Here is a 23,129-nt window from a genome sequence, read left to right as displayed (position 1 = left end):
TTTGGTAAGAACTTGCTGTGCGAAAATCAAGGACATATTTCTTAAGAATTCTCTAGAACTGTATGGCCTTTTTTTGACCCGATCGGTGAGGGTATTAGTTAAGGTGTGTAAGACCATCCACAATGGTATAATCAAAAAATGATAACCAAAAGTTGACACATCAGTTTTTGATTATTCACTTAAAAAGTTGCTAAGCTTAACAATGTTGAGCTTCACAATGATCACTTCTAATCCATAACCAAAATAAGGGTCCACTACAATTTCACTCTCTCTCTCCCCCTCTGTTTTCCGCCATTCACTTCCCTCCATTTACTTTTTTTTTGGGCAAAAATATATCGATTACATCTCTTAATTAATTTTGGGTAAAAATCGGTGACTTCCTTTCCTCTTATTATGAAATTTTTTTTTTTTTTGGGGGGGAGGGGGGAGGAGGGAATAAAAACGGGAAAAAAGAGTAAAGTACCTTAATCCGGCAACAATGGGTTGAATTGTAGATAATCGAAAGATATGAACTTCACTTTTTGAGGAAAATAAAGAGAAATAGTTTGTGGGTGAAGTGAAGAAGATATAGAGTAGGCGAACAAGAGAAGAAGAAAATACCAGTTGAAACACGCGTGTATACAAAAATTTTGGAACTAGTTAACTTTATGTGGCGTGAGATCCACAAATTTTGATTATTAAAAACTGTTGCTAGTTTTGGTTATCCAAAATCCAAAATTTGGTTATTTATAAGAATGTTGCTAAGTTTGATTATACCATTATGTGCCATCTTTTACACTAACATCGTTTAACTTTAAGAACAATTAATTTTTGATTATACCACCGTGGATGACCTACCCGACGACACTCTGATTGTGGAACCCAAAAAAAAAAAAAATCAAGGACAGATTTCCTAACCAACATATACAGTCATAAAGACCAACCACATTGCCTAGCTAGGAGATATATCTTTATTATTACCCTTCACCTTATTTCATATCGTTCAGATCTCTTCATGGCGAGGAAAAAGACTCTTGAATTGCAGCTCAATATTCGAGGAAATGCAGAAATGCCAATTAGTGATGAAAAGTTCCTCTCAAGGCTTTCCTTCGAGAAGATGATCAGTTCCCACTCCAAGCTGGCTGAACCATCATTCAGAGTCCTCTACTATGGAGGATCTTCTGGTTCAGTCCCGTTCACGTGGGAGTCCCAGCCAGGTACCCCTAAATACCCAGTATTAACTTCTGGTCCTCATTCTTCCCGTCTTACTCCTCTCACTCCTCCACCTTCCTACCGATTCACTTCCAGTCCTAAAACCAACGCGGTTCCGAAAAAAGGTCCCAAACAAAATCTTCTATTCGCCATTTTCCCTAAGCTATTACCGTCAAGGAAAAACCATGTGCCACCACCGCCGTTGTCATCTTCTTCTGTATCGTCATCATGTTCGTCGGGCTCGTATTCTTCAGCTTCAACTCTGAAGAATCCGCGGAGCTGGTTTTTGTTCCCCCGAAGATCAAACGTCTGTTTTAGGGTAGATGAAGAGGATCACGATATTGAGCTGCGACGAAGCAGTACCGGATCTCCTGCCTCAACTTTGTGGTTTGGTGCAAGCTAGGCACGACTAGTGTGATTCATCTGCTGCATTTTAGTTTCTGGTTTAGTAGTTGAAAAAATTATAACATTTTGTGCTGGCTCTGGGTGCCAGAACCAAGAATTTGGTTGTAATAAATTGGATGCTAGCTGCGGGAACGCAATTCTCGGTTTCTGGTGTATTACTCGTCACTACAAAGGGGATCTCAGGACCCAGTAGGCTGTAGCGCCCCAAGCGTGCTGCACGGTGTAGCGCTTCATCCAGATCGTCCGTCTTGGCAATTAATAGTCTAGATTTTAAAAAAATCTTCCGGGAAAGAGTTAATACTTATGGATTGTGAAATTGAGCGTTGCACGGTGCAACGCTTTTGAGGCGCTGGCCTCGCTGCACCATCCGCCTTCCTAGTCTTTGTGTTCTTTTTGTCCAGAGAGACTCAAATAATTTTACATTTGCAACTAGTCTTAATTTGTTGGAAATATGGTCTTCTGGAAGTGGGGTTTGACGGCTTTTATTTGGAAATTTGAAAACACAAAACCACTTCGAGGCGCGTTACTTAATCACTTTTTTGAAAATAATATTTTCCCACACCAGAACGTATGCACCAAGTTACATAAAATTTGCCTTCAAAGTAGAACGAAGCCCGAACTCAAAATTCTTTATGTATGCATTTGCACAATTTAAGATAGACAAAATATCTACTAAGCAAACGTAATAGAATCAAAGACTAATATTCTATTTCTGCCGAATAACAAAATATTTGCATGCTATAATTCTGAAAATAGAGTAGTGTGCAGAGAAAACACAATTCAATATGAAGTTTTTGATGATGTTGAATGACTTTACAAAAGTTTTTTTTTCTTGGCAAAAAAGATTTTATTAATCTTTGAAAAGGATTACAAAGATTAAACGGATCACAGGTAAACCAGCGAAAACGCCACTCTAAAACCAAAACTAAAAGAAGGAAATATGCCAACCGAAACACCACAACATAAACCCGCACACCCTAATTAAACAAACCAACAACCTAGCTACAGCCTAAACAACCCAACGCCAAGAAAACAAGAACATTCCGAATGAAATAAAACCAAAAAACCTCAAAACCTCAGAATTAAAATTCCAAAGAAAGAGAACCACCTTCCTCGAAATCATCAACTTCCTCCAAAAAATCATCTTCCTCCAAAAGTTATAGACGTCATTTTGTGAAAGGTCATATTTTTATTAGACACATAATAGAAAGGATTATGTCTTTTGGGGACACTCACGTGGAAAATCACTTTCTATTAGGAACCATTAATTAAGAAGGATCGTGCCTCTTTGTACGTAGGCACCTTTTTTGCAAAAATCATGTCTCTAGTAGACCCTAATTAATTGGGAGGCGTCATGTCCCTTCTAAGGCACTCTTACATTTCACATCCCTTCTTCTACAAATACATCATTCCAAATAAATACATTCCAATTTATTGGGTGTTGTAACTATATATACATAAAAAACACAACTCATGTGAAAATGTATTGCAATCTTTCACAAAAATCTCTAACCAAAATATAATTTGAAAATTTCTAACAGTCTTGGGGCTTATTTGGCTCATTGTTCTTTTTGTTAGCCTGGACATCTAAGTTTAACAAAAAAAAAAAATTTATGGAACAAACAAGTAACATGGTTTTGTTCATACTATATCTATTTTTATTATTGCAAATATAATTTCCTCAAATAAATACAAATAAGTAAATGCTAGCTAAACAAGTTTAGTTTTTAATTAGAAAAATTTGAGTATGCTTTAAATATCTTATCATTATTTGAAAAAAATAAGAAAATAAGCTGGTCCCGCGAACCGAAATAATCCCTTCATGATTCGATGCACCGATGCAAGATATATTTTTTTCTCCCGGGCTGAATGCCAGATTATTGCTTGCCAGAACAAAATAAGTGGGCTTCAGCCCAAGGGAGAGTGAGACATTTATTACATTGTTAAAGCCCAAAATAAACTAAAGTTTGAGGCCAGGACCACTAAAAATTAAGGCCGCTAAACGAATCAAGTTATTCGAGTCTGAGCTTATGTTTGTTTATCAAAAACTTATTTAAGATTGATTTGTTACATAATCAAATCAAGCTTGAACATTTTTTTTGAAGCTAGTTAAGGTTTCAAGCCAAGCTTGAACAAGCTACTACTTGACTCGTTCGGCTTATTATGTACTCCATTCGTCCCATTTTTACTATCCATTTTTAAATTTCGTGCTATTTTTGAATTGCTTATATCTTTCAATCTATATGTTTTTCATAATTTTGAAAACTTTGTATTATAAAACTAATCGAGATCTATCAAACAAGATTCATATTGCATATTTTTTAAGATCCATACTAAAAGATATAAGCAAAAGGCATAAAAGAGACAAACAGAATAATAGACAATAAAAATGGGACGGAGGGAGTATAAAAAATTCAAATTACTTGAGAACAGCTCGTGTTTGGCTTGATTAAAACTCGTTTGAGATCGGCTTCATAAATAAACTAAGCTTGAACATATTTTTGATGCTCATTAAGTTATCAAACCAAGTTTGATCAACTACCTGCTTGGCTAGTTTATCATTCCTAGTCAGAATTCTAGAATTTCGTTCATAGTATTTGATGTACAACTTTGCTAGCACCACACCTATTTACACACCCAGACACACATGAATGATGGGTCTCAAACACACTAGCACCTCCAATGTGTGCGGGTGATGCAGGCCGAAACCCGCGAATGATGGGTTAGTCCCGGGAAGCCACTCACCGAGGGCAACGGAATCACTCGACGTTGCTAATCGCGGAAGACACTCACGCGACCAAGTCACACACTTGATTGTCGGAGGAATCACTCACTCTCAATCAAGAAATACTTGCATAACGTTTTCATAAATTCAAACTCTACTTTTCATTTCATTAGATCAACTATTTATAAGCATTACAAAGACTATTCAAGACTCCTAATAAAACCTACACAATTCTCAACTAGACCTTTTAAATACCTAGACCACTATTAAAACAAAAACACAACTTACTAGAAACACATATTCTTAGACTAGAAATTAAAAGACATTGACTAGAAACTAAAAGACACTTTGAACTAATTAAGATAACCCATCGTTTTTCAGATTAGAATTATTATGCTCCTGCATCATTCTCCCTTTCTTCAAAATAACTCGACCTCGATTATAACTTCCCATGGTCCACGGGTTGACCAATGAGTTGTTCCATCATTTGCTTTTGCACGAGATGTTCCTTGAATTTTGGTTTGCGACCAACTCGCAAATAGAACACTTTCATGACTCTTGAAAGCAATGAAAATTGTTGGGATGGTTCAGTTGCATGTAACTCCAAGTTATCAATCATTTCATGACTAACAACTTCAACTTCAACTCCATCAACTTTTCTTTTTCCCAAAATTGAAGTTGGATTCGATAGTAGAGTGTATGTTAAACACTGGACTCGATTGAACTGCTTCTGAAAGACACCTCGGCATCGATGTAATGTATTTCTTTCCATCGATGCCGATGCTGTTAGCTGGATAATTGGAAAATCCATTCGGCATCGATGGATCTCCTTACTTCCCATCGATGCCGATGCATATAACTTAGCAATTTTGCCCTTCCTTCAATCTGAAACCCAGAACTTCCAACATTTCAAATAACACCCCCAAAACACCTTTTTATAATGAACGCTCATCCCAATATCCCTCCGAACAACTAGATACCTAGGTTAGATCAAAGACGGGAAAATAATCGGATGCAAAGTTGGACAAGGTGACACATATGTGGTATGATAATGCAAAGAATGCCTTGTATCCTTTTTTAAGTGCGCCTTGGATTCCAAAATGATTGAAAATCGAAATTCAAACACAATTAGAGATGGTCATGCGATTATTTTCCTAACTACAAACATTGTTTATTGAAAGATGGGGATATGGGCTAAAACTTGCTCAAAAACTTACTTAACACCTAAACCGTTCAATTTTCAACTAAGCATGCAAATTGAGAAGTACAAAATTTCTTAGGATTGCTACGAACTCTTGCCAACTAACAATTATTGAATATGCAACAAGTCATGAAAAGAGCTAAAAATCGTGACAAAATGAAGAATTGCAAGTAAAAAGTTTTTATTTATTTTTGAAAATTTTCAATTTTCTCATTTTTTGATTTTTAATTTGTATTGTTTTTGGATTTTTTAAATTTTTACAAAAATGAAAATGAGTGGCACATAAGCTAACCTCTCCCCCTAACTTAAAGCGATGCTATGCTCTCATAGCATGAAGAACAAGAACAAAGAGAGGAAGAGTGTGCAAGTATACCGTCCAAGGGGAATGTCAACCCCTAAATTCCTCGACCAAGTTGGAGGATTTCATGTCAATGCCTTACTCCAGCCAGATTAGATGCTTCCAAGGTTTACTCCTTCGGTTCTACCAACTTGAAACCATAGCTAGTCACACTTGGCCATATCCAAAGCTTTATCGGACTAACAACTGCGGCACTTAACTGCACACATGCTTAGGGCTCTTGAACGCCTCACTCACTCCGGCTTTAGGCCCAAACTACCAAGGCTGATGTGGTAGCAAATAAACCCTGCAGAAAACTTAAAAGGACGACTTTCCACAAAACAAATGACATTAGAACCACCGGCCTGTGTTATCCGGCTTTCAAACAAAACAAAAGTGAAAAGACAGAAGGTAAAGAAAACACTAAGAAAACACACAAAACAATTAAAAATGACATGCGAAATAGAATGAAATGCAATGCACCACCCGATCATCACGCGATCTCACGAATCATACTTTTCTTCTCATCTCTTACCGGTAGGGTGAGAAATGGGTGGCTATACTAGACCGTCGAAAATTTGTTATGCTAGCGCCCGTAATAAAATTTATCGCTTGACCTCGCCAAACAACTAAGTTTAGCGTCCCCTAGGATCAAAACAAAGTAAGATACAATACAACCTAGTGTGCACTCCAGGCAATATTAAACCTCACTCACAGACCTAAGTTGCCTCCGATTAGGGCAATTACCGAGAGCATGGATCATTAACGATAAACTATTACCAAGAATAACTAATGAAAGCCCTTTTTACACACACACATTGGTGAAATCTTTTTGCATGAGAGGTGTCTCCAAGACTTTATTCAAAACAAGAAAGACATAACATAACTAAACAAAACATGCATACTAAACAAAATATGGCAAAACAAGAAGGAAAAACAAATAAGTACAATATATACAATTTAATATCAGAACTCGGAGCGTCAAAGTCACAGCTAGACTCTGCCAAACAATGAAGTCCAGCGTCCCCTAAGATCGTAACCAGGTAAGCAATAAGATAGAGCCAAGTGCGTTAGCACGGGAATATCAAGACCTAACCTATGGATCTATACCGCCCCCGTTGGGGCTAATCTGGAAGACGTGAGTGTTTTACTGTGAATTACTCCTATCAAAAAAGCTAATTAAAGCCCTATGTCACTGATATTAAATGATTTGCCCTTCGAACCGGAGCTGGGCACACGATCCTTCTTTTAGTAGCGGCGTGCGAAGTTACGTATACCCAAGTCAATGGTGGGTACCCCCTACTTGGGGGCCAGGTCCGACAAACAATTAAGTTCAGCGATTACGCTTTCACTCTCCGTGCAAATATAGTGAAGACAAGCTAGATCAACGGATCGACCGTGTAAACTGGATCGATCAACTCCTCATCCGGTTCTCCAACCTCAAAAATACCAAGAAATGGTTTAAGTTTTTGACCATTTACTTTAAAAGATTTACCATTAGTTGGATTCAAAGCATCAACAGCACCATGAGGATAAACATGTTCAACAACATATGGGCCAGCCCAATGAGAACGTAATTTACCAGGAAACAAATGAAGCTTAGAATTGTATAAGAGTACCTTCTGGCCAACCTCAAAGTCTTTCCGGTGAATTCGTTTGTCGTGGTAAGCTTTGACTTTTGCTTTGTATATGGCGGTGTTGTCATAAGCATCTCTCCAAATCTCTCCAAGCTCGTTGAGTTGTAGCCTTCTATGTGCCCCGGCGGCCGGTAAACGATAATTCAGTGTCTTGATTGCCCAATATGCTTTGTGCTCGAGCTCTACCGGATGATGGCATGCTTTTCCAAAAACCCAACGATACGGCGAAGCTCCCAAGATGGTCTTGTATGCTATGCGATAAGCCCAAAGTGCATCGGTCAAATGAAGACTCCAATCTTTACGGTTCGGATTCACCGTCTTCTCCAAGATATGCTTGATTTCTCTATTTGCCAACTCTGCTTGCCCATTCGTTTGAGGATGATAAGCGGTGGAGACCTTGTGAGTGATGCCATAATTTCTTCATCAAGGCTTCAAAGATGCGATTGCAAAAGTGGGTGCCTTGGTCGCTGATGATAGCTCTTGGCATTCCGAAGCGTGACAAAATATTATCCTTAAGGAACTTCAACACCACCTTGGCATCATTGGTATGCGTTGCAATTGCTTCAACCCATTTCGATACATAATAAACCGCCAATAGGATGTACAAATTCCCGAAAGAAATAGGAAACGGTCCCATGAAGTCAATGACCCAATAATCAAAAATCTCGACTACTAGAATGTTTGATAGTGGCATTTCGTCCTTCCGAGTCACACTTCCAAGCTTTTGACAACGTTCACAAGCGACGCAAAAGTGATAAGCATCCTTGTGCAAACTTGGCCAATAGAACCCACATTGTAGCACCTTGGCGGAAGTCTTCTTAGATGAGTAGTGGCCCCCATAAGCTTCCGAATGGCAAAACTCGAGAATTCTTCGTTGATCTGAATCTGGAACACAACGGCGCACGATTTGATCTGACAATACTTGAAAAGATAAGGGTCGTCGTATGAGAACATCCGTACTTCATGAAGGAAATGACGACGTTCTTGAGGAGACCAATGCGGTGGTAAAAGACCTGTAGCCAAAAAATTCACAATGTCAGCAAACCATGGGGTACTTGAAACGGCCAGCAACTGTTCATCCGGGAACGTGTCCATAATCTAAAGATTCGGAGTAGGATCCTCAAACTGTAGCCTCGATAAATGGACGGCTATCACATTATCGACACCCTTCTTATCCTTAATGGTCAAATTGAATTCTTGGAAAAGTAGAATCCACCTTATCAAACGAGCTTTGGCATCTTGCTTGGTGAGTAAATACTTGAGAGCAGAGTGGTCCGTATAAATGGTAATAGGAGCGCCACCGATCAAGTATGACCGGAATTTGTCAAGAGCAAACACCACGGCAAATAACTCCTTTTTTGTGGTAGTGTAATTCATCTGCGCATCATTCAACGTCTTACTTGCATAATGGATCACATATGGGTGTTTGTCCTTCCTTTGCCCCAAGACAGCACCTACAGCATAGTCACTTGCATCACACATAAGCTCAAACGGGAGGCTCTAATCGGGTGGTTGCACGATAGGAGGAGAAGTGAGACTATCCTTCAACTTGACAAATGCTTGCTCGCATGTGGGAGACCATTCAAACGGTACATCCTTGGCAAGAAGATGGCACAAGGGGCGAGAGATAGCACTAAAGTCCTTAATAAAACGTTGATAAAACCCAGCATGCCCCAAGAAAGAACGGATGTCTTTGACATACTTTGGAGTAGGGAGATTCCTAATTAAATCAACGTTGGCCTTATCCACCTCAATTCCCTTTGACGATACAATGTTGCCCAAAACGATACCCTGAGTAACCATGAAATGACATTTCTCCCAGTTTAGCACCAAATTCTTTTCCTCACATCGTGTTAGAACTTTCTCTAAATTGGACAAGCAAGCTTCGAATGAGTCACCAAAAATAGAGAAATCATCCATGAAAACCTCTATAATCTTTTCGACCATGTCACTAAAAATCCCCATCATACACCTTGAAAACGTTCCCGGAGCATTGCACAAACCAAACGGCATACGTCGATAAGCGAAAGTTTCGAAAGGGCAAGTGAAAGTCATTTTCTCTTGATCCTCTAGAGCAACTTCAATTTGATTGTAACCGGAATAACCATCTAAAAAACAATAGAATGCATGTCCGGCTATCCTTTCCAAGATCTGATCGATGAACGGCAAAAGGAAATGATTCTTTCTTGTGCTTACGTTGAGTTTCCGATAATCAATACAGACTCTCCATCCCGTCTAAACACATGTTGGCACTAGCTCATTCTCCTCATTACGCACAACTGTAACTCCGAATTTCTTCGGTACAACTTGAATTGGGCTCACCCATTTACTATCAGCGATGGGATAAATGATCCCAACATCCAAGAGCTTCAAAACTTCAGCACGAACTACATCCTTCATAATAGGGTTCAAACGGCATTGGGGTTTGCAAGACAGCTTGACATTATCCTCCAAAGCAATATGATAAGAGCAAAGAGTAGCATCAATCCCTTTGATATCCGCAATGGTCCATCCTATAGCTTTCATGTGTCTCCTTAATAAAGTAATCAATTTCATCTCTCAGAGATTCCTAAGAGAGGAGGAGATTACCAAAGGATAGGTCTCATTGTCTCCAAGGAAAACATACTTCAAAGTGTTGGGCAAGGGTTTCAACTCCAACTTCGGTGGCTCAACACTAGATGGAAGAACCATCTTCTCGATTGGTGGTAGCTCCTCAAACTCTTCAAACTTTGGAGTCCAAGAATTCATAGCGCAAGCTTCATCTTCCTCATTAAACAATGAACACAAATAACTCATTTCAGAAGACTCGAGAAATTCGACCTCATCGGCTGTAAGAGCAACTTCCAAAGGATCAATCGAGTTTCAAAAGTTGTATGCTCCGCAATAGAGAATTTCCTTGAACTTGTAGGACTTTGATTGAACATCGCTCTATCTCTTGGATCTGCAAACTGCCAAGACTGGGTCTTCTCAACTAGTGACTCAGAGTAATCCCAAGCATCCTCCGGTGTCTTCCCCATAAAATCACCTCCACCCATAGTATCCAGAAGCTGTTTACTCTCTTGAGAACACCCTGTGTAGAAATAGTTGACTCTGAGATACAATGGAAGGTTGTGATGAGGAACCGACATAAGCAAGTCCTTGTATCGCTCCCAATACTTGTGGTAAGTCTCTTCATCCATTTGCTTGAAACATTGAATCTGATCGATAAGTAACTTCGTCTTGCTTGCTGGAAAGAATTTAGTGATGAAAGCATCCTGAACATCTCCCCAGTTACGCAAAGATTGAGGCTTCAAAGAATTGAACCACTGTTTTGCCTTGTCTTTGAGAGTGAATGGAAACAACTTCAGGTGAGCTTGATCTAGTTGCCCCGGAACTGTAACGAAAGAATGTAGAATATTCTCGAATTCCCGGATATGCAAATAAGGATCCTCCAATTCTCGCCCCCGAAATTCTGGAATTATCCGAAGATACTCAGTTTTGAATTCAAATGCATTCCCAGCAGTCAGAGTTGGAATAACGATAGGAGATACTTGAGGAGCCCGTTCTGGATTCAGATAATCATGTAGAGTACGAACTGGAGCTTCTTCGGCCATTGGGCCTTTGCGATTGTGATTTAATTTGCGAGGCGGAGAGTGGGCAGGATACGCCCTAACAATGTTATAGATTCTTGGCGGTGAAGAAGAACGATGAAGCCGATTGGAAATTGGACTTCGATAAACAGGCATAAACTAACACAAATATTAACTAACTACCAACAAACTACCAGACAGGAGGGGCTATGCCGTCACCTCAACTCAACAAACAGAATATGCGATGGATTATGCCACCACCTCGGCTAAGCAATGCAATCAATTTAAGCTAACTAACTAAATTAACTACGCTAAACTAACTAAGAACAAACTCAATATTTAGCCTGGCTTCGTTACACCTCAAGTTTGGTATAACCAGGTTAGAGGTATCCACCAAACTAAATATGAACTACTAACAAATAAACTACTCCCTCCGTCCCTAAATGTTTGGCACTTTTGGGAGTTCTAACTTTTAAGGAACAAATATTATTGTATTGTGCAAAAATCAAGTGTCCAATCTTACCCTTCTAGTGTACTTTGAATAGTACTTGAAAATTTGAATTTGAAATTTGGTGCCCAAAAGAAAAGGGTAACATAGGAAATTTACCATATTTTGCTTTTGACTTTTCAAAATGGACAAATAATATGGGACAATAAAAAACATGAAAGTGCCAAACATTTAGGGACGGAAGGAGTACTAAACTACTACTAGACGAAAGCGGGATACTTACAGTGGTTTGTCGAACCTCCAAGAAAGCCATAATAAGAAATCCCCGGCAATGACGCCAAAAATGCTTCGTTCACTTCGATATTATGGAATAACGCCCCAAGCGTAGGGCTTAATACGTCAGTTGAAACATGATAATCCGGAAGACCGGGATCGTACCCACGGGAATAATTAATACGGCTTTGCTGGATTTGTAGATGTAAGCTCGGGTTTTCGGCTTTTAGACAGTCAACTTGATTTTATGTGTGTAGTGAAAAGTAAAATGAGCTAAATTGAAAAGCGAATAAACTAAGATAAAAAGTAGGTTAGGTCTAGGAATTACTAACACTCACGACTCAAGTTAAACTGCATTTCTCACCCAATTACGCGGTTCAGGATACACAATTAAAGTTCCCAAATCGAAAAATAAGATGGTTCGATTACCAAGCCAGCTCTATAATTTTTTTAGCAAATGCCTCGTGCATCAGAGCTCCAAGCATCATGTGTGGTAAGTAGGCGAAACTCTTACATACACATGATCAAGGAGATTAACACCTTAGCGATTTGACAAATAAACCCGAACCCCACATCGATTCTCGAACCAAAGGTTTAAACTTTATGGTGAAAAACACAATTCTACTTGAGCCATGAGGTGCTAATCACCCCATGACCAAACCTTGAAAAGCTACTCACACATATCTATTGAGATAAGAGTAAGCAAAAATCTACTTAACATAATTGAAATAATAACGCTAGAAGAAAATTAGATTAAACGATAGATCAATGGATTTACTACAACTTTAATGAAGACGACAATATCAAAAACTAATTAATGAAGACAGAAAATTAAAGATTCAAAGCTGGAAATTAAAGAACAACCAAGAACAATTTAAAATCTAAATCTAGATTTACAAATGATGTAATCAAATCTATTCTACTTGTTTACAAAGTAACATCACGGCTTTTATATCTTCCAAGTACGCGCACAGAATATTCTCCAAGATGCTCCAAAACGTCCTCCTAAAGCCCTCGGCATCGATGGGGAAAGGCTTACACTGCTTCACTAATGACCTCGGCATTGATGGATCTCCTTACTTCCCATCGATGCCGAACAGCTTATGTCTGATTCCATTAATTGCTTCGGCATCGATGTAATGGATTTCTTTACATCGATGCCGAACCCAATAACTTCAGCCGCTTTGCTTTGCCTTGCCTTGCCTTGCTTTAGAATTCCTTCTTTGGCCAATTTTCTACACAAGCAGAGCCAACACATCTAACGAGCAAAAGCAGTTTAAAACAACTATTTAAGCTATAAGAGTAACTAAGACTAGACAGCTAGCGCATCCTCCAATGCAATAACGGGTGCTTAACAGTGTGTGAGACTTTTGGAGCAGATAACTTTATTGTCTTCTCATGTCCATCATAGCTGAAAGGTTTGGTAACACTTAACTATGGTCTTTCCAATTGTTATCGAACCAGAGTATTGATGTCGTTTGATGATTAAGAATCCTTCTTTAGTGTACTCATCATAAATTGGAGGCAAATTCCAATCCACCAGTGGTTAAGAAATTGTCGAATCTTCATCGAAAAAAATTCTTTCCAACGCATAATCTTTCCTCGGTCTTTCATTCACGCGCAACATTTTATCTCAAAATGCCACAGGATGAAAACTCAGCAGGGTAGGATCACCGCTCTGATACCAATTTGATGCAGGCCGAAACCCGCGAAGGATGGGATAGTCCCTGGAAGCCACTCACCGGGGGCAACGGAATTACTCGATGTTGCTAATCGCGGAAGACACTCACGCGACCTAGTCACACACTTGATTGTCGGAGGAATCACTCACTCTCAAGCAAGAAATACTTGCATTCAAGATTCCTAATAAAACCTACACAATTCTTAACTAGACCTTTCAAATACCTAGACCACTATTAAAACAAAAACACAACTTACTAGAAACACATATTCTTAGACCAGAAATTAAAAGACATTGACTAGAAACTAAAAGACACTTTGAACTAATTAAGATAACTCTTCGTTTTCCAGATTAGAATTATTATGCTCCTACATCAGCGGGACCCACCACTCATGTGAGTATTTTTTATTTTTTTTGGGGGAGGGTAAGTGGGTGCAGTGCTAGAATTAATATTGTTTGATGCAAATTCCTTGCTTTGCATAATGTTCAGGAACTTGGTACTGAAAAAACAGAATTGAAGTCCACAAAACGAAGGTTTTTTTATTTAGGATTTTCACAGGAAATCTCATCTAGATTTTCCATGAAAACCTGGAAATCTAATACACTCCTGAACGAACTTAACTGCTAATTTTCTCTTGACCAAAACGGGCTATCCCAATTACACACATCTCCAACATCAACCATGGTACATTTATTCAAAATCCCCAAATTATCCCAATCGCTCACTTAATTAATTAATTTCTCTTCCTGCAATTCTTCCTAATCTCCCCATTGGATCCAGTGAGGGGACTGATATTCCCCATCTTGATCATGCCCGCAACGAAATCAGAGGCGAAGGTGCTCGGGCTACCGCTAAGAGTGCGGACCATCGAGTCGGTAGAGCCACCGTTGAAGAGCTGTTGATCGGAGTGGAGGAGTCCCCTCCGATTAACGAGGTTCTTGTAGTAGTTGTTGTCGAAAGATGTTGGGGTTTGGAGGTCGAGCGGGGCCAAGTTGTTGTCGCCCGAGCCGACGGCGCTGGGGCAGTTGCTCCGCCGTGTTTGGGCCAATGAGGAGTCGAGGTTGTTGGTCTCGTTGTATATGCGTGCTCTGAATGAGGTACACCTTGCTTGCCCAATTGTGTGAGATCCTGTGTTTTGCAAAGAAGATAATAAAACAAATTATATATAGGTCATTACAATTTCGCAATTTTCAGGTCTGAATTAAGGCTCTGTTTGGGATGTCCGAAATTTTTTTTTTTTTTTTTTTTGAATTTTGATTCTTACTATTTTAAAAGAGTCAACTTATTATTATTCTTTTATCATAAGTCAATTTATTTGGGTTATGACAAAGTACAAACCGACCAAAGACTAATGTTGGAGATGTCCGACAAATCTGTTTTCAATTATGATTCTTGTTATAAAAGAGTCAACTTATTAGTATTTTTTTTATCATAAAAGTCAACTTATTTAGGCTATGGTGAATATTTTCATAAAAAGTGAGATAGTTTACTTCTATTCAAACTACTTGTAGTAATATTTCTGGATGGGCCTTTTATGCTATTGTATTGAAGTACTATTGGGCTGATACAAAAGTTCATTTTTACAAAAGAGATTACGTGAGAGAACAAACCAGAGAGAGCAACCATGTCCTTGGCGGAAAGTCCAAGAGCACTGAATCTGGAGAGAAGGGCACTAAGGTTAGAAGTTGGAGGAGGAATGCTGGTATTTGCAGCAGCCTGGCTAGCTGTCCTTGCATCTCTTCTTCCCAATGTTACACTCCAACTAGGCCCCCCAAGCTGCGTTAGCATCACACATGCAACAAGTTCAACAACTACATATTAGAGTAATTCATGAACTTAAGAAGTTGATCTTTTATTTTTATTTTTTTCTTTAAAAACGGATCTCCGGGCCAGCTTAGGCGCACGTTGACAGATTCCGTAGTCCTAAAGTTAACGACCGAGCAAAACCCTCCAGTGGCCTAAGGTTTAGCTTTCATGGGATTTGAACATATGTGACCTCATGGAGGACAAACATTTACTTTCTCATGCTCACTTAACCAAACCCCTGAGGTTAGCTTAAGAAGTTATTGGATTGAATGCTTTCATTTTTTATAGGTTTTGAGTACTACTTACAGTGACAACAGAGTCTCTAGCAGTAATGGCCAATATATCAGCGCAGGAGACAACATTCGGGCACGCTTTCTCTACCGCGGACTTGATGTTGTCTATGACATCAAATCCCCGGACTGAATTCAAATTTGGAGCTGCCCCCTTCTCCCCGGTGAATGTAGATGTATCATCAAGCAGGATTGATCCGTCGCATCCCTGGAAAATGGAAAAACAGAGAAAGGGATTGTTTGAAAACTTATACTAGCTGGTCTGAGGATAAGTTTTAGCTATAGAAACAGGACATTTATTTAGGTGTCCTAGTTGCCAAATTACCAAGTACTTTTAATCTAATGATTTTTATTTGTATATATTGTCACTACCAATTCGCCAATCTGCCTAATTTTGGATGCGCGGAAATCAATTAAAGTAGTTATTTGATGACAATGCAAAAACAAAGAATCCAAGAGGTAAAGTAAGTTACAAAATAAGAGTTCAAGTTGTTATTCAATGATTTTCTTCTTTCTTCAATCACATTCTCAGTTGCTTCAAGAACTAAAGATTTTGACAGAAGTTAGGCTCCAAAAGCTTTTTATTATGTAATAATAATAAATCATAACTAGCGAAGGAAAATTACGTTAACGAAGCAGTCGTGGAAGAATAAGCGAAGGAGAGAGGCGCCCATCCGGGCTTCTTTTGCAATGGCAGATTTCACAACAGATTGGACAGTGCTGAAAAGGTTTGGGCAAGAATTGGAGTAGAAAGTAGTCGAGAGTTGAGCTGAAGTGCTTCCCATGAAGAGTATGAGGAATGCCAGAGTCACAATGGCCCTGAAAGAGGAAGAGAACAAAGCCATTGCTGTGTATATAATGTGAAGTGACTTAAGAAAGAAGTGGTGTTGAAGAGGAGAATAGCTAGGTGTGTGTTGTGAAGAATAATGGCTTTAGACCTTGGTGGTATATATATAGAGAGAGAGAGAGTTTCTAGAGTGCTATCTCTCCGGGGAGTGGGGGGCTGAGGCAGGTTACCTAACTCGCGGACTCCATTGCATTGCATGGCATGGCATTTCTACTGTGGAAAGAAGAAAAAAACAAAAAGCAGAATAGGGGTTTGAATGGATTGATTTTTGATTGATTGAGCGAAGGTTTGCGAGTAGTGGGAGAAAAGCGTATGCCACTTTTAGAAAATGTTAGCTCGATCATAACGAACACTTTATTAGATGCGGCCTGCGGGGCCAGAACTCAAACTTGCAGGGTCAATATAATCCTTCCATCATCCTAAAGAATGTTCAATCCGCAAGTGAAGTTAACTTACAGAATACGTATATTTTTGAACAAATTCAAACTTTTTTAAAACATTACTAAAGGAACTCGTTAAAATCTAGTATCTTGGTTCAAAAACTTTCAAATTTTTCTTTCCCTAATTGCTTTTTTTTAAGTTCTCATTCTGTGAACCGAACACTTTATTTTGGACGGAGAGAGTGTTTACTACCAAAAAAAAGCACACGTGTTCTAATATTATTCATACTATATAATACCTAAAAAAAAATCATGTTTTCAAAAATTAATCATCGATCCATCAACAATAGTTTTACAATAGTAAGCGTCCTCTTTGTTTGGTGGCTGTTTTTTGGGTGTAGATGGATGTTTAGGGTGTTTATTTAGGATTTGAGCTTGGCCTTTTTTGTTGGTCTCTTGCCAACATTTTAGGTCTCGGGTAGTCTTATTAAGTAAGTAACTTTTCCTTTAGATGTCCTTGTCCTTTTAATCTTTGTATCTTTTTAGAAATTAATAAATTTCTTTTGCTGGAAAAAAAAAAGGTTATACAATAGCCTTTAAAAATTGGTTGGCAGTTATGAAGCAAAATTGTGGTTTTTTTGTGAAAAGTTAGGACCGGGGTGGCCTGTGCCGCCCGCGCCCGCCCCTTCACATATCTCGAATCTACTGACCTAACGGTTAATTCTCACACACACAAAAAAAAAAAAAAACCACAGTTGTCCTAAGAATTTCGGTTTACATCATTAGGCGTATTGAGATTGGGGGTGGCTTACAATTCAAATAACATATGTAAAAAAATTTCTCAACTCAAAAAACACTTATTACCCATACTTTCAATTATTACTCTCATTTCTCTCTTCACTCATAACCCTACAAAATTTTTCAAAAACTCATCCAAACACAACATTAATATTTTAAAATATTTTTAAAAAGATGTCTTCGCGTTCATGTGGTCGCTTTTTACTCTCGCTCGTGCATTATGTGATTACTTAGCTTGGTCTATCAAATATGTATTAATTCCAAATTTGAATGGAAAGGATATGATCGATTGGTACTCCATCCGTCCTGAAATTTTAGGTACTTTTGGGAGTTCTAACTTTTAAAAAAGACATAATACTGTATCATGCAAACACCAAGTGTTCAATCTTGCTGTTCTAGTACTTCAAAATTTGAAGACATTTTGTGCCCAAAAGAAAAAGGGTAAAATGGAATTTCACCATGGGAAAGACTACAATACACAATCTTATTTGGATGTGTATTATATGCACCCCTAAAATGTTATGAATTATAGAGAAAATGTTACGAATCGTATTGCTAAAAAGTTACGAATCGTATAAAGGTTACGAGATACACCAAAATGTTATGAATCATAATGAAATGTTACAAATCGTACTACTAAAAGGTTATGAATTCTAGAACAAAAATTACGAAACACACTTAAATGTTATGAATGAACCATAAAATATATGCATATGGTATACCCTTTTAAAGAGTGTGTATTGTAGACTTTTCCTTTCACCATACTTTGCTTTTGACTTTTCAAAATGGACAATAATTATGGAAAATTTATAGAAATGGTCCTTCTAGTTTCACCCGAGTCTCATTTTCGTCCTCCAAGTATCAATTGGAACTTTTTTGACATTCAAGTTTGATTTTCGTACCAAGTTGGCCCAATTGATAACATCTGTCAGCCAAACTGGACGGAAAAAATCAGATTGAAGGCAAACGTTATCAATTGGACTAATTTGGTACGAACTACAATGTTCAAACTGCAATCAATCTGATTTTTTCCGTCCAATTTGGTTTACAAAAGTTATCAATTGGACCAATTTAGTACGAAACCAAACTTGAAGGTCAAAAGAGTTGGAATTGATACTTGAAAAACGAAAATGAGACTCAGATGAAATTAGTAGGATCATTTATATAAATTTTCCAATAATTACACATGACAATAAAAAACATGAAAGTGTCGAACATCTTGGGACGGAGCGAGTTTGGCTTTTGGCAGCATGCATGGGATGCAAATTAGTGTTGAGTACTGTGACAAGTACGTGGTTAGCAATTTGTCAAAGAGGGACCCAATATCGTAACAAACTTTGATCTTAAACTGATGATTTGGTGAAGACCGAAGAGATTATGAGAATGAATTAAATGCAAAATGTGGACTTTTTTTTCTCTACACAAAAAAGACAGGATTAAAATTTGACTTTTCAACTAAATTAGCTAGACTTTAATTACCTTTGTCGTGCATGTAAAAGTAGAAATTGAGAAATAAAGTAGTATAATTTATCTTGATTAGGACGTTAAGTTACTATTCCTAGATAGCTGACTACGAAGGTGATTAACATGCCAATTGATTAGTGTCCATTATTTAGGATTTTTCTTTTTTTTTAATATCACATAGCACTCAAATACTAGCTTATCCGCATCTTATCTAATTCTTAGACCCATAATAGTTGCTAGTGTTTATGAGATTTCGAACTTGACTTTAAGAGGAAGCAAATTTTTAAGTCTCGAGCTAAAACCACGGGTCCAAACCCTTGGAGTTTTCCATTAGTATTATATGAAACGGTGATTTTAGTCATGACGTCCACACTGGAAGCTTCAGTTTCTGGGACAGTGAAGGCACCTAACATAAAGACGTCCGATTCATTTCACATTTCTTTTCCCGAATATTTTACTAATATATATGTTGAACAATATTTTTCCAATCAAGCATTATCTTCCAGTCCTGCCAGGAGCAGGGACAATCCGCAGGGACAAACGCGTTTGGTCCCATTTAGATCCCGAAAAAATATAAAAAAATATCCATAAATTTTTGAATATTATTTTATGGGGCCTGTAAAAAATCAGCTCCAGTGGATATCGGTAAGTATTACTTTTGGTTAAGTAGGGGTGAATTGACAGTTTCGCCCCTATTTATCCAAAAGTAATACTTACCGATATCCACTGAAGCTGATTTTTTATAGAGCCCCATAAAATAATATTCAAAAATTTATGGATATTTTTTTAGATTTTTTCAGGATCCAAATGGAACCAAACGCTTTTGTCCCTGCGGATTGTCCCTGCTCTTAGTTTTTTTTGATTATCTTCACACATGCATGTACAGGCTTTATTGTGTCGGTGCGTAAAATTGTAGCTATAGGCCACTCCTAATAAGCAGTCGGGGACTAAAAATAGTCTGGACATCCCCATCTGTTTAGGTTGTATCTGATTGAATTCCTTTGGGATAAAACAAAAGGAAAAGCCACGAGAGAGAGAGAGAGAGAGAGAGAGAGAGAGGCTGCTAGACGTAAGAAGTCAAATGAGTTGGAAGAACACAATGATTCAAATGAGTTGTAAAATTATAATTATTGGTACGTTACTAGAATGATTCAGAGAAATTTTTCTATGCCTTGATTTTCTTGACAACTGCCTATGGAAACCACACTTGATGCACCATCTTGTTTCCAATAAAGGAAAATTTGTGAAGGGTATACCCAAAAAAAAAAAGAAGAAGATGTATGCAGTGCCGCAATGACGGAGCCACATGGTGCCTAGTGGGGGCACGCGTCCCCGCTGCAATTTTTAATAGTTTTATTTTTCCTTCAAATTATAAATGCTTTAACAATTTGTATTAAAAAAAATTATACACATTTTTTCTCTTATAACACTTACCTCCTTAGTATCTTTGTCATATTTTCAAAAAAGTACTCTTTAATGTACTTGTTTTCCATAAATACTCGTTATGTGTATGTGTATTGTAGCAAATTTTATGTCTTAAGTTCATTTCTTTCATGTTATGGTTGTAAACTATAAGTAAAAGATAAAAAATTTTGAAATCATACTCATTGATGCCCCCACCCGATCTAAATTTCTGGCTATGCGCGACACCGTGCAGGGGCGAGAGTGCCAGGCCTTAAAAGTTTAAGATTCAGAAGTGTACCTATATTTGTTATAATTATGTTCACTGTCCAGTCTATCATTCTTTACGTTTATTTTTTTTATCGGCAAAAAAAGTTTTATTCATTCTTTACTTTTATTCGGTGGGTAAATCACACTTCTTAGATTGAAAAAATCAGCCCAAACCCAAGGCAAGGACCAAAAGGGTATTGGATTGGGCATGACAATGGGCAAGTCGAACTCATGAATAGAGTTTGGTCCGAGTATGAGGATGAGTAGGGTACGAGTGAAGAACAACTTTTAAGTCTATCGCTCCCTCCTACAATCTCAGGTTCAAAATTTCTCGGGTGTTATTAATTTATTTGGGACTAGTCCATATTAGCTTTTTTTTAATTTTAATTGCAACCCCCGCAAGTGAACAGTGGAATTGGTTTTCCAATATTAGTCGATGTGCGTGTAAGCTGACTTAGACACATGACGTATTGCCATTTCTACTGGTGGCCTGGTGGGTGATGACATGAAAGAGGCCTAATTTCGGAAGGCAGCCCAAACGAAAAGGCGTGCTCAAATTTCAGGGGATTTGGTTAACAACTGCCCAAGTTTTTGTACGCAAGGTGACCTTTTCAATGTCACCAGTAATGGGTTTAGAATACAAGTTGAAGATTTAGCTCTATCAGATGATTAATTGAGTCCGAGCTTAATTTCATTTTGTGTTTCGTTTTCATAAAATTTTGCAATGAGTTCGATTTGAATGGATTCAAGACAGGGGATTGATACAATATACAGTATAAAAGTGTTTCATGGAAAGAAACATAAAAGAGAAATGAACTGTTCAAATTCATAGTGTTGTGAATATAAACAGATCACACTACTACAATAAACCATAAAGATCACAGCTATTAGCCGTGATTGTAAGTTTTTCATCACGCTCTTGCTACCATGATGGATCTGAGTGTGATTGTAAGTCACTCTCTTTTTATTACGGTTGTAAACCGTGATTGAAAGAGAGAAACAATCACGGTCAAAAGGTGTGATCGTTTCTTTTTTATCATAGTTATAAGCCGTGATTGTTTCTGTTGAGCGTGATCATTTCTCTTTTTTGGGTGTGATTGTATGTCACTTTATAGATCATGGTCTATAACCGTGATTGAAAGTTCAAAATGATCACACTACCATAAACTGAGATGAAAAATCATTGCGCGTGATCTTTTCTTGACCATCTTTTCTTGTCATTGCGCCAAGTTTCGAACTCACACATCCTTAGTTGATTTCCCAAGCCTTTACTACTAAGCTAGCCAAGAACTTCTGTTACATTAGAAAACAAAAATATTTATACTTACTTTTTAAAGTGAGAAAACTTTATTTTCCTTAAAATTTGCTAAATTTTTTGAAATGAAATTACCATGATATTAAAATATATAAAAATACATATATAAACATTGTTTTAAAAAATTTAAAAATATGACATCAGATCTTTTGCCAATCAAAATTAGTTGTTGGTCACCAAAAGATTTTCTTGGGGTGAAAAATTTAGTTTTAGCTACTAAATTTAGTAGACAATAGTATTTTTTTGTTGTAATATGCGCTTTGTATTTTTATGAAAATTATCACAACCTGCACATTGTAACATTATAGACAAACTTTAAATTTTTTTTTTTATAAACTAACCATTTTACATGGATTTTGTGTTTATATTGAATTTTAATTTCAATGGTGGCTTCTCAATTAAATTTTAATCCTTTTCAGATAAGGATAAGCCATAATAATATAATTGCCTTTTTACCTAATGTGTCAAATGTGTATACTTGGAAGACATCCGAAATAACTAAATTTCACTACTACAATAAATCATAAAGATCACGGCTCGTCCACGTGAAAATTGGGCATTAGTAGAACAGTTTGTCCGTCGTCAAAGAAACAACTGGGCACTGATGGAACCCAGTTGTGGGATTTGCCTTCTCTCTCTATATATCTTTTTGGGCGTGAAGATGAAGATGGAATGTAAAGATTTTTTGAGATGAATGTAATTAGGGCTTATCTTTTTATCTTTTCTAAAAAAGAAAAAAAAGAACTTTTCAAAGTTCTTAAAACGACATTGTTTTTTTCACATAACTTTTCAAAGTTCGCCTATGTTACCCAAATTATGCAACCTAGATGGGGGGTGAATAGGATTGCTAGTAATAATTACCAATAAAAATTTATCTCTAACAATATATGCAAACAATAAGTATGCAATCAAAATAGAGAGATAGAGAGATAGAACCCGTTTATAGTGGTTCGGTCCGGATTTGTCCACGGTCCGGCCCTACTCCACTTCTCCTCAAGCAATTACTTGAAGGTTAGACTAATCTTTAAAAGATTACAACTTGTAAGTCTTGCGGGTGCTTACAAGAACCGAATGCCTCTAGCTTTCCCGA

The 23,129-nt window shown here is 37.7% G+C and overlaps 2 protein-coding genes across 2 annotated transcripts; one reads left to right on the top strand and one right to left on the bottom strand.

The window, feature by feature from the left end:
- The first annotated feature begins 930 nt into the window (after positions 1-930).
- On the top strand, positions 931-2,046 carry LOC131320620 (uncharacterized). The gene has a single exon (XM_058351369.1). It carries the CDS (start codon positions 995-997, stop codon positions 1,592-1,594), a length of 600 nt encoding a protein of 199 aa, XP_058207352.1. The 5' UTR covers positions 931-994; the 3' UTR covers positions 1,595-2,046.
- An 11,935-nt stretch (positions 2,047-13,981) lies between these two features.
- LOC131320619 (peroxidase 4-like) lies at positions 13,982-16,502 on the bottom strand. Its single transcript, XM_058351367.1, has 4 exons — positions 16,191-16,502; positions 15,581-15,772; positions 15,079-15,244; positions 13,982-14,596 (listed from the first exon to the last, which is right to left on the bottom strand). Exons 1-4 carry the CDS (start codon positions 16,407-16,409, stop codon positions 14,202-14,204), a joined length of 972 nt encoding a protein of 323 aa, XP_058207350.1. The 5' UTR covers positions 16,410-16,502; the 3' UTR covers positions 13,982-14,201.
- Positions 16,503-23,129: the final 6,627 nt, after the last annotated feature.

Source organism: Rhododendron vialii, chromosome 3a (genome assembly GCF_030253575.1).
Source record: "Rhododendron vialii isolate Sample 1 chromosome 3a, ASM3025357v1".
NCBI classification, from domain to species: Eukaryota; Viridiplantae; Streptophyta; class Magnoliopsida; order Ericales; family Ericaceae; genus Rhododendron; species Rhododendron vialii.
This window is presented reverse-complemented; position numbering and strand designations above follow the sequence as displayed.

Bases quoted from the DNA above. Each gene is read 5' to 3' on its own strand.
- LOC131320619 (XM_058351367.1), bottom strand. From the start codon at position 16,409: ATGGCTTTGTTCTCTTCCTCTTTCAGGGCCATTGTGACTCTGGCATTC. The intron at 15,773-16,190 runs GTAATTTTCCTT...TCCATTTTCCAG, and splicing joins TCCACGACTGCTTCGTTAAC to GGATGCGACGGATCAATCCT. The intron at 14,597-15,078 runs GTTTGTTCTCTC...TGCAAAACACAG, and splicing joins GGACATGGTTGCTCTCTCTG to GATCTCACACAATTGGGCAA.
- LOC131320620 (XM_058351369.1), top strand. From the start codon at position 995: ATGGCGAGGAAAAAGACTCTTGAATTGCAGCTCAATATTCGAGGAAAT.